This window comes from Ailuropoda melanoleuca, chromosome 20, assembly GCF_002007445.2.
Source record: "Ailuropoda melanoleuca isolate Jingjing chromosome 20, ASM200744v2, whole genome shotgun sequence".
In the NCBI taxonomy this organism is placed as follows: domain Eukaryota; kingdom Metazoa; phylum Chordata; class Mammalia; order Carnivora; family Ursidae; genus Ailuropoda; species Ailuropoda melanoleuca.
This window is the reverse complement of record NC_048237.1, coordinates 12672805-12685146: the sequence shown is the minus strand read 5'-3', so window position 1 is coordinate 12685146 and position 12342 is coordinate 12672805. Positions and strand designations below refer to the sequence as shown.

At 37.8% G+C, this 12342-nt stretch overlaps 1 protein-coding gene across 2 annotated transcripts in view; it reads left to right on the top strand.

The window, feature by feature from the left end:
• The window catches only part of LOC100469181, a 33885-nt gene that overhangs the window by 19636 nt on the left and 1907 nt on the right, over positions 1-12342 (top strand). The window contains exons 5-7 of one of the 2 annotated variants that reach the window (XM_002922825.4): positions 1608-1718; positions 7422-7528; positions 11476-11566. In XM_002922825.4, the coding sequence (XP_002922871.1) occupies positions 1608-1718; positions 7422-7528; positions 11476-11566 (309 nt within the window). The remainder of the gene's footprint in view (positions 1-1607; positions 1719-7421; positions 7529-11475; positions 11567-12342) is intronic. The other variant, XM_011229385.3, reaches the window with a different exon arrangement.

Genomic DNA, 12342 nt, shown 5'->3' with positions numbered 1-12342 from the left:
TAACAGGATAATAAGGTTAAAATAACATATTGAATTTGGAATTTCAAAGGCCAACTCTGATTTCCTTTACTGGTTTGTCTCTGTGACAGAAATGAAGGAGTATCAACAAAGCAGAAGCAGTTGACCTCATAACACTTTGCTATCTTGTCAGTCACTCTTGACCTTCTAACTCCATTTTCTTTGTGCTGTATTAAATAGCGTACTGAGCTTTGGTAAGAACTCTTATAAAAGCTTTTATAAAATTTACTTGACCTAGGAAATTGCATATGGCCATAACAGAGTTGCTTAACACTCCTGGCTTCACGTTCCTTACCTGTAAATAAGCTAACTAAATGATATCCAAGGACACATCTTGCTCCAATTTTCTGTGATTCAAGTTTGAATGTAGACATTTGTGTCTGAAATATCACTTCAATGTGGCTTTTTAAAAAAATTCAAATCATGAGTATTTGTAACGTTCTTAAATGGTTTTATCAAAAAGCTTAAATGTGGTTTCTGGTTGTCATTAGCAGACTTGTTAAGACATGTGGCCAACAGCAGTAGAGGCCCATGCCAGAAACTCTCAGTTCCCGGTATCCGTTGCCTGCTCTACACAGAAACACTTAACTCTTTAGTGCTTCATTTCTTTTTCAGTGTTAAGGCTTTTATTCTGTAATTAGGAAAGATATCCATAATAGAAAATACAGTTTGTCAATTGGTTTTTTTGGGAGAACCTTAGAGATTATGATTATTTACCATATTTGCTCCACTCTTATCCGTTTTTTGATTTGTTAGAAAGTATATAGCCGAAAGACATGCAGCTATGCAAGTATGTGGCAGCGTTAATAAATTTAAACATATTCTCCTTTTTCTCCATATTAAAATGGTTACTGATTCAGTCAACAAAAAATTTTTTGAATACCTACTTAGGCTCTGCTGAACATACACAAAAAATCTATCATGAGCTGTAAATGCAAATTTGGTTCACATGTGGGTGTCACTTGATGTAAAGTGATAATTCAGAATGTGATTTGACCTTTCCTTCCATATTATTGTTTTGTTTCTGCAACTAAAAGTGGATACATAATAATATCGAGTCAATTCTTGACTATCCTTGTTAATAATTGGCCAGTTATCTTTGGCAGATTGCAGACACCAGACTGACTTCCCTAAGCCAAACAGGACATATCTCTGGCCACCTTTCTCTAGTGTCAGACTGTGCATGATTTTCCATTATATTTCCCACGGGTTAACTCCTTTCTTGCTTTCCCCTGCTGTAATTTCTCAAGAAATTACAGAAATAGGGTATTAGAGAATCTGTATGCGATTACTTTTCTCACTTCCAACTTTATTGGATGCAGTTTTATCAGGAAAGTAAGAAATCAGTCTTTCAAAATATAATTACTTTTAAATAATGGAAATTAATAAACTACAATCAAGGTCTTGATCAGTAAGAGTCTTTTAAGTTCTTGAAGTTGTAAGTATTACATACATTACATGTTATTATTTTTCATTTTATTTTTACTTTATTGAATTCTGTTTTCTTAAAGTGTGGTTTTTTAAATTTTATATAGAAATGAACTCAACAGTTCATTCATTTGCATCATAATGTGTCTTCATGTTTTCAGGGTTATCTTTACAGTTCAGCATTGCAGCTGTTTGGAGTAGAATTGAATGGAGATTTTTGCCAATTGCAGGAAATGGTCATAAAAAAATACCAGTTCACTGACAGAATAAAGGTACCCTTTTATTTATGTATTTCTTTACTAATGAAGTACAGTTGAGACACAACGTTACATTAGTTTCAGGTGTACAACATGGTGATTTGACAAGTCTATACATTACGCAATGCTCACCACGAGTGTAGCTACCATTTGTCCATACAACGCTATTACAGTATCATTGACTGTGTTCCCTATGCTGTACTAAAGGTACCCTTTTAAATATATATTCTGTTATCTATTTTATAGCATTATTTAGCCAAGCTTCTTCTGGATTAGAGTTGGAGAATCTTTTTGAATCTATTCTTGGTTGTTGTGTAGAAACAGATTGAGTTGACTTAGTACTTTAAAACAATAAAGTTGAATATAATTAAAATTACCTTCTACTCCAATTTCTCTTCCTCCCCAATTTATTAGAAAGTAGAATTTTTCTTAATTTCCTTCATCTCTACTATAGTACAGTTTTGGTAGCGGCATTTTTGGATCTCTAGATGTAGGTCAAAAGTGTACTTGATGAAACTCTTATGTTGAAAGTAAGCAAAAAGGTTAAGTAATGCTCTCAATTCTCTACCTTCTTTTTCTGAGTTTCCAGGAGGAGTTGTGGATGCCACGCATTGGCAGTGCAGGGGGAATGATGCCCTGGGTTGGGCCATAACAGAACTTTTCTCTTTTCCTATATGTAAGGGGAAAAATAACCGGAAAGGGGAAAGGAAGTTTTTTGGTCAATACAATAATTCTTATCCTTTCACTGACGATCCTACACTTCTAACAGCAATGCAGAGGGATATTGAGCACTTAGGGCTCTCTGGCGTTAAGGTGTTGAAAGACATCTTGGCACGATTAAGGATCTAGTCCTCCCCTTTTTTGTTGAAGGAAATGGTTTTTTTTTTTCTCCTTCCAAACTTTCTTTTTTCTCTCTGTCTCTCTCTTGTCTTCGAAATAGAGAGGCAAATGATTAAAGCAAATTTATTGTCCAGTAATAAATTCGTGGGGTTTTCTCACTATTCGGTATTTAGTGAACAGAAACATTGTTCTTGCATAATAAGAATCACATAACCGGAATGTCGGTCTAATTGAAAGTTAAGATTTAAAAATTGACCTCTTAAGAATCCTAGTTTATAAATGGACAACCAAGGGGTGCCAGGGCGGCTTAGTTGGTTGAGCATCCAACTCTTGATTTTGGTTTGGGTCTCAGTCTCAGGGTCGTGGGATGATCCTTGCGTGGGGCTCAGTGCTCAGCAGGGAGTCTGCGTGGGATTCTCTCTCTCCCTCTCACTCTGCCCTCCCCCTCCCACACACATGTTTTCTCTCTCTAAAATAAATAAATCTTTTAATAAATAACTGGAGATCCAAGTACCTTGTTTTTTTTTTTTTAAAGAAGATGATAAAGGTATGTAAAACGCATTTATTTACATGTTAAAAGATTTTTACCCCTTGCTTTTCAACAGAGTATATGTGGATGAATGCACACCCCACATACTTTGTGGCTTCAGTGGCTATTAGTAACCCAGTGACAGAAAGCTGTTTTTATACCATTTTATTGGCAACCTTAACAATTTCCTTCCTCCATGGTAAAGACAATTGTTGTGTTTGAGAGGCCCTAAGATAAACAGAAAAGAATTCTAGGGTTATAAATTTTTACCGTATCTTGAAATCTAGGTAGCCTTTAAGTCTCAGGCTCTGCTCTTTGTTTTGTTTTTGTTCTTGTTTGGTCTTTTGTTACAGGACTTTCCTCAGAAGTCTAGGAACCCCTGGTTGTCCGTTCAGACTTAAGAGTGAGCAACAAAAATGCTGGCGCAAGTTCCCAGCACTGAAGTGGGGGGTTCTGAGCACTGCAGGCTTCACTGTCCAGTGATCTTGTTTGGCTGGTGAATTAGTTGGGGAATATCTGATGACGTATCTTCAGATCTTTCCTCTTGGGCTGGTCTGATTGCCAGAGAAAAACCTTTCCAGTCTCCTTATTGAGTGGCAAACAACATCCTGGGGACTGAATGGTAGAGGAAAAGAAGTGAAATAACGTAAGGGATTCACAGCATCCTGTCTGACTTACTTCCCTTGTTTGCAGTACATTAGCCTTTCTTTGAACTGGTCCTGGTGTCCCCCGACCCAGACACCTTTTGTTTTACCCTTACCAGAGAATAAGCCTCTATTCTTTTGCTGGGGTATGAGTAGTCATATAGGGGTCTGGGTACTTCTCAAACTGACTTTCAACCCAATTTCCTTATTTTTAGCATTTGTCCCTACTCCTTCACCCAGAGATACCTGGTGCCATCAGTTGTGAGCCTTTTTGAGATTCTGTGTATACATCAGGTCTGGGTCTTTGCTGTCTAGCTTAGAAATCAGATTTTTCTGGTCTCCTAAATTCCTTACTAGTTCCTCTTTTTTTCCTAACTTACACAATTTTATCTCTGTTACTTCCTTTCCCATTCCCCCCATCCTTGTGGGTATACATCTTCTTTTCTAAAAAACCCTATGCTGTGATTATAATGGGGTTTCAGGAAAGAACAAGAGTACGTGCCATGTGTCTTATGCACTATCTTCACATGAAAGACCCACTGATTTAAATTCTTTCTGCGCTCTCCTCTAGGCTAAAGGGGAATTTTTCTTCATTCATATCTCACTTATTGCTTTGATGGCACTTAGAGTTACCAGCATAGCTGTTTCATCCCATTACTAGAATATAATGTATTTGAGCGTAGATATTGCATCTCATTCGTCATGGTGAATCTCCCTGCACAGTATCTTGTATATAGGAGGTGCCCATTAAAAATTGGTTAAATTGATTTTGATTGCCATGTGGCCTTTGCATTGTTAGCATTCCAGTTTGTCCAAAGCCGTTGGGGGGGGGGTTCCCTGGGATCTCTTTTGGTTGCCATAATTAATTGATCCACCAGATTCTTTTTTTACCCTTTCTGTGGGGTGGGGTGTGGTAGAGTGAACAGAGATGGGAAAGAAAAAGAGGAAATTGTGGTATATCAGTAGGTTAATTTGCATGCCTATTTCATATCTCAGCAACATGTTTAGAAAGTTTAAAGTGATTGACTATTTTCTGTGTGTTCAGGAACATGTCAAAGGTGTGTTTCAGAGACTGGAGACCCACCTGATTATTACTTAAAAAAGAGAATAAAATATGTTAAGAGTCAGACCCCACAACATTCTGAATACTATTTATTTGTAAGACCAAAGAAATCCTTTAATACAAAATAGTTGAACTTTTTCTCTTCTTTTTAAAATAAAAGTGGTTTGTTTTGCATTTGAGAAAACAGATGTTTTCTCTTGTTATTTTGCCTGTGTTCTATAAGACTTGTTGATTGTGGTCAAGTTAATTTTTTGAGGTAAATAGTTTTTATTTCTTATTATTAAGTTTTTTATTTTAATTCCTGTGTAGTTGACATACAGTGTTATATTAGTTTCAGGTGTACAATGTAGTGCTTCAGCAGTTGTCTACATTACTCAGTGCTCATCGTCAGTGCACTCCTTAATCCCCATCATCTCTTTCACCCATCCCCCCACCCACCTCCCCTCTGGTAACTATCAGTTTGTTCTCTATAGTAAAGAGTCTGTTTCTTAGTTTGTCTCTCTCTACTTTTTTTGTTTGTTTGTTTCTCTCCTTTGCTTGTTTGTTTTGTTTCTTAAATTCCACGTATGAGTGAAATCATATGGTATTTGTCTTTCTCTGACTGGTTTATTTCACTTAGCATTATACTCTATAGCTCTACCCACATCATTGCAAATGGCAAGATTTCATTTTTTTTATGGCTCAATAATATCCCATATAGGTAGGTAGGTAGAGATATAGATATATACCACATCTTTATCCATTCATTTGTTTGAAGGAAGACACTTGGGCTGGTTCCATAATTTGGCTATTATAAATAATGCTTCAGTAAACACAAAGCTTCATGTATCCCTTTGAATTCGTGTTTTTGTATTCTGGGGATAAATACCCAGTAGTGCAATTGCTGGATCATAGGGTCATTCTATTTTCAGCTTTTTGAAGAACCCCCGCACTGTTTTCCACAATGGCTGCACTAGTTTGCATTCCCACCACCAGTGCAAGAGGGTTCCTTTTTCTCTACATCCTCACCAACACTTGTTTCCTGTGTTTTTGTTTTTAGCCATTCTCACAGGTGTGAGGTGATAGCTCATTGTAGTTCTGATTTGCATTTCCCTGCTGATGGGGGACGTTGAGCATCTTCTCATGTGTCTGTTGGCCATCTGGATGTCTTCTTTAGAGAAATGTCTGCTCAGATCTTCTGCCCATTTTTTAGGGATTATTTGGTTTTTTGGTGTTGAGTTATGCAAGTTCTTTATATATTTTGGATACCAACCCTGTATCAGAGATGTCATTTGCAAATCTCTTCTCCCATTCAGTAGGTTGTCTTTTAGTTTGGTTGATTGTTACCTTTGCTGTGCAGAAGCGTTTTATTTTGATGAAATCCCAATAGCTTACTTTTGCTTTTCTTTCCCTTGTTTCAGGGGACCTATCTAGAAAGGTGTTGTTGTGGGCAGTGTGAGAGAAATATTGTCTGTGATCTCTTCTAGGATTTTAATGGTTTCAGGTCTCACATTTAGGTCTTTACTCCATTTTGAGTTTATTTCCGTGTATGGTGTAAGAAAGTGGTCCAGTTTCATTCTTTTGCATGTAGCTGACCAATTTTCCCAACACCATTTGTTGAAGAGACTTTTTCCTGTTGCATATTCTTGCCTCTTTTGTCAAAGATTAATTGACCCTATAATTGTGGGTTTATTTCTTAGTTTTCTATTCTGTCCCATTGATCTATGTGTCTGTTTTTGTGCCAGTACCATACTGCTTTGATGACTATAGCTTTTAATATAACTTGAAATCTGGAATTGTGATGCCTCCAGTTTCGTTTTTCTTTTTTAAGATCACTTTGTCTATTTGGGGTCTTTTGTGGTTCCATACAAATTTTAGGATTGTTTGTTGTAGTTTTGTGAAAAATGCTGTTGGTATTTTGATAGGGATTGCATTAAATCTGTACATTGCTTTGGGTAGTATAGACATTTTTGTAATATTTGTTATTCTAATCCATGAGCATGAAATATCTTTCCATTTCTTTGTCATCTTCAATTTCTTTAATCAGTGTTTTATACTTTTGAAAGTACAGGTCTTTCAGCTCTTTGGTTAAGTTTATTCCTAGTTATTTTATTGTTTTGGGTGTGAGGCATATAGTTTTTAAAGAAATTGTTTTGTTTGCTTCTTTGGATAAATAATCAAGTAAATTTTAGAAGAAAAGTCAGACAAAGCCCATAAACAAATTGTATTAACATTTTATAATATATAAATTACTTTTGTAGTTTTTATATGATCCCATTGATTCTGTGAATCAGGACAGATATTATTCCATTTTATTTTTGAGGACACTGACTGCCTAAGTGTACAAACTCAGCTGATGATGGAGCCAGAGTTTGAATCTAGGGCCTTTGACTCTTACAATTAATGACGTAGTGATAGTGGGGAAAGCTCTGAACTGGGGATTGAAAGACTGTAATTATATGACTACGTAAACAAATCTATCTAAAACAAATTTTCACAAGTTTATGGTTTTTAATTAGATACTAAATATCTCCCATAGATGATACTATTAAATATACTGTTCTTTCTCCCATTTTAATTAAGGTTAACCTCATATCATTAAACTGATAGATATTTCTTCTGTGGTTATCTTTGTTTTCTTAAATGAACTCATTCTTCTTTAGGTGCTTCATGCAGACATCTGTACCCAGGGTTCACTTCTGCAAAATGCTGACGTTATTATCATGAATAATGTCTTCGAATATTTTCTTGACGAGGCAGAACAGGCCAGGTATGTTATTTATTCAAGCAAGAAATCTGTTAAAATATATTCAGCAAAGTATGAAAAGGGATTAGCAGGGCTGGCTCAGTCGATAGAGCATGTGACTCTTGATCTTGGGGTCACGAATACAAGCCTTACATTGGGTCTACGTAGAGATTGCTTAAATAAATATATTTTTTTAAAAAAGGAATTGGTAAAGTAGAATATTTTCATGTTAAACTGTTTTTTAAAACAACCTCAACAAGATTATATTAATAAGGAAATATATTATGCATAAAACAAAAATAAACTTTGATTGTCTAACTTTGTAAAATATTACATCTAATGGGAAGGGGCATATATTAAATTATATCATGACCCAAGCATTTGCTTAGCAATCAGGAATTCAATAAGATAACCATTCCCCATGGGCATTTAGGCTTACTCTTTTTTTTTTTTTTTAAGATTTTATTTATTCATTTGACAGAGAGAGAGACAGCCAGTGAGAGAGGGAACACAGGCAGGAGGAGTGGGAGAGGAAGAAGCAGGCTCCCAAGCGGAGGAGCCTGATGTGGGGCTCGATCCCAGGACTCCAGGATCACGCCCTGAGCTGAAGGCAGATGCTTAATGACTGACCCACCCAGGCACCCCATAGACTTACTTTTTTCTATCTCTGTTTTATTTTCTTAGAAAAAACATGTCATATGCTATCCTATCACAAAATGATGGGAATTAATTTCTATAAGTGATATGAGATATAAGAATATTAACCCAGGGGCGCCTGGGTGGCACCGCGGTTAAGCGTCTGCCTTCGGCTCAGGGCGTCATCCCGGCGTTATGGGATCGAGCCCCACATCAGGCTCCTGTGCTGTGAGCCTGCTTCTTCCTCTCCCACTCTCCCTGCTTGTGTTCCCTCTCTCACTAGCTGTCTCTATCTCTGTCAAGTAAATAAATAAAATCTTTAAAAAAAAAAAAAAAAAAAAGAATATTAACCCAAATAGTGATTAGTTCTCAAACTTTAAAAATATTTTCAAGGTGGTAAAATTGGTTCCTAAAACTATTCCACTATTCAGGGAATGGAAAAAGTAGCGTATCTATGATCACTTTTTTGACTTCTCTGCCACAATTTGATGTTTTGTGACCCATCAGGACCAATAGGTCCCTCTAATACAAAAATTCTTGTGGTCCATAGTCTGAGACATTGATTTTCTAGCTAGTTAGGATTGCTGACTTTTTTTTTTTTTTAATCATAATGGCATATTTGTACTCTAGATGCAGGAAAACTCCTTTCCATATGTACGAAATGTAATTACACAAATGTTTGGATTAGTGCATCAATAAGGTTTATACTACAGAGAAATAAAAAGACATATAATTATAGACCATAAACAGTTAATACAGAGTGGATTCCTGAATGGCTAAACCTCTTTATCCTCCCACCTTTTACCTTCTGTGTTCTCCCCTACCCCAACTTTCTGTCTCTCTCTCTCTCTTTCTCTCTCTCTCTCACACACACACACACACACGCTCACGCACATACCCATTACTAATAGGTTAAGGTCACCATGAAATTAACAGCTTAAATATTTTAAAAAGAAACTAGTTCAAAAGAAAGCTAATCATATAATCAAAGCTCAGCTAGAGTGGGCAACAATTTTTGGTCACAGGCTGAAGACCAGAAACACAACAGGAGCAAAGTTGTCTTGATCACAGCCCTCTTTAAGCTTAATTTCCAGTGGACAAAGTATGATTAGCTTTTCACCTTTTTAAGTTAATGACCAGTAGCCAAAATATTACATAATTGTTGGAGAATGAAATACGACCAGGTTTATGTTGTATAAGAAGATAAAAGAGTAAAATACCATAAAGTCTTTGGAGAGTCATTACAGAAAGATTTTGACTGCAGAAGAATGATGAAAGCCACTGGTGAACTTGACACCAGAAATACTGAATATTTGGGTTGTTTTAAATGCTTTCTTGGTACAGTCATTCACACGCTCTACATTGTTCAGTGAATAGGTATCAGCCACGTGTGTTAGTTCAGTCATTTCTCCTAAATTAGTCTAGTGCAATGAATTCGAAATATAGATAGATTATAGCCATGAATGAGCTTACAGGAGAATGTTTAGAAGACACAGTAAACCGTTCTGACACTGGACTTGTTCTGACAAAATTGATCATTGACCTATGTTAATTCTGTATTGGGTGAAAAAGAAAGATGACACCACATATAGCCTCCAAGGACTTCTCTTAATTAGAATCTCGGACAAGTGGAATGATATTGCTATAGGAGTTAATATATAAGAGAAAACAGAAATATAACATAATAATAGAAAATGTGTACTCAGGAAAGACTCAGGCTTCAGAATAAGCCCTGTCTTATTACAGAGTAACACCCCAGATTTGTAGAGTAATTGTTAGTTTAAAAGGTGCCTCAGTGCGTTTTTTGAGTAGGTGAGACAGATACAGCCACCAGAATGACAACTTACCAGAAACAGCAAGTGCTAGTGTGAGAGTCATGGCCAACCGTGCCAATTTAGTCAGTTTCTTCATTCTTATTAAACTTCTAAAATATGTCATTTTTAAGGAACCACATCAAAACAATAGCTCTAGCCCTAGCATAGTGACTATTATCAAGCACTGCTACATGATTTTCGATCTAGCCTGAGAAAAAAGAACATTTGTATCATTTTGCCTAATAAACTCCAGAATACTAAACCTAATAACCATTGCTGTATTTAAAAGAAATGCAGATGACACTGTTGCCCACCTGCCCATTGCAAGGGGTGTGCACCTCTGCTTTGCTTGACCGTTGCTCCCCCGTGGTGGGGTGTACTACCAACACTCATGCGCCGTATAGAGAGCCAGTTCATGTCCGAACTGAAGTAGTCAGAACTGGGCAGGCACTGCCCTGTGGCACATATAAAAACGCACATGGCATTTCATCATTCCCTCAACCTGGCTGGCCCCACTCCGCAGGTGCCATATTGCCCAAAAGTCTTTCCATTAAATATTTTTGACAGCCAAATAAAGTATGATTTCACTCTTGATGTTTTAATCTACATGATGTGCTCTATTGTTAGTCTTTGCTTGGCTCCTGGTTTCTATGGCCTTTCTCCACTACGCTTCCCCACCTCTGCCTCTTAGCCCTTCTCCGTTCCACAGAACCAGTTTTAACACATTTCATCAAGAGTTTAAGTGGCATTAAGGGGCTCCTGGGTGGCTCAGTCAGTACTCTTCGTTTTGGCTCAGGTCATGATCTCAGGGTCATGGGATCAAGCTCCAAGTTGGGCTCTGTGCTGGGCTTGGAGCCTGCTTGGGATTCTCTCCCCCACCACACTCGCACACACTCTCTCTCTCTCCCTTTCTCCCTCTCTCCTTCTCTCCTCTCTCCCTCTCCCCCCCCCCAAAAAAAGTCAAAAGAGTTTAAGGGGCTTTAACTGCTGATCCAGCTTTGACTTGTATATTGGTTCTGAAAACTGAGTTTTGGCCTTTATAATATCTCGTAGTAACACAAATCCCCATCTTGCTAAATCTCTTCAGTGTTGTAACATCACAATTTTCCCAACACCCCCTTCAGGAACTAAAGAATTTACCAATTTCTGATATGTTGCTGCAATCCTATTTCCTGCAGGCAAACATTTTGTCCATCTGGATTTCTAGGTATTGCCTGTGCTGCATTTTCTCTTGTCATCTCATGTTTTAAAAAGTGTTCAGTGTCGGGGCGCCTGGGTGGCACAGTGGTTAAGCTTCTGCCTTCGGCTCAGGGCGTGATCCCGGCATTGTGGGATTGAGCCCCACATCAGGCTCCTCCGCTGGGAGCCTGCTTCTTCCTCTCCCACTCCCCCTGACTGTGTTCTCTCTCTCGCTGGCTGTCTCTATCTCTGTCGAATGAATAAATAAATAAAATCTTTTAAAAAAAAAAAGTGTTCAGTGTCTGATAAAACCTAAAATACAAGTTTTTTAATATGTTGCAGAGCCTGGGAATGTATCAGCCATAATGTAAGGAAACAAGGATCATTATTAGTAACAGTACCAAGTCTTGAGGATTCTCTCTCAGGCCTTCAGGTATGTAAGCCTCTTTCCCAGCACTTTTTTCCAAAGATTTTATTTCTTTATTAGAGAGAGTACATGCACGAGAGAGAGAGAGAAAGAGAGCAGGAGCAGCGGCAGGGAAGAGGGAGAAGCAGACTCCCCACTGAGCAGGGAGCCTGATGCCGGGCTCGATCCCAGGACCCTGGGATCATGACCTGAGCCAAAGGCAGATGCTTAACCGACTGAGCCACCCAGGTGTCCCTTTCCCAGCATTTTTATTGTCAAAACTTTTCTCCTACTTTTTTCTGATAGCTATCACGATATTCTGGAGATGTTCTGTCTGAATACAGTGACAGATGATAGAAAGAATAGCAGTAACTTATGGCCTAAGAACTGGTTTGTGGTTTGTTCATTGGCCTCAAGAGCTCTGAAATTGTAAATTCTTATCTTGATATAGATTCCTTTGCTTCTCCAACCAGTTTTTCCAACTGGGGGGTTACAGTTTTAGGTTAACAAATGCTACTAAATGTTTGTAAGAGGCTTATTAGAACACCCACATCATAACTTTCCCCTTAGAACAAAAGGAACAGGGACGCCTGGGTGGCTCAGTTGGTTAAGCTTCTGCCTTTGGCTCAAGTCATGATCCCAGGGTCATGGGATCAAGTCTTGCATGAGTCTCCTTACTCAGCAGGGAGCCTGCTTCTCCCTCTGCCTGCTCTGCCGGACGCTCCCTCTGCTTGTGCTTTCTCTTTCTCTCTCTCTGACAAATAAAATTAAAAAAAAAAAAAAAAAAAAAAGAAAAAAGGTTT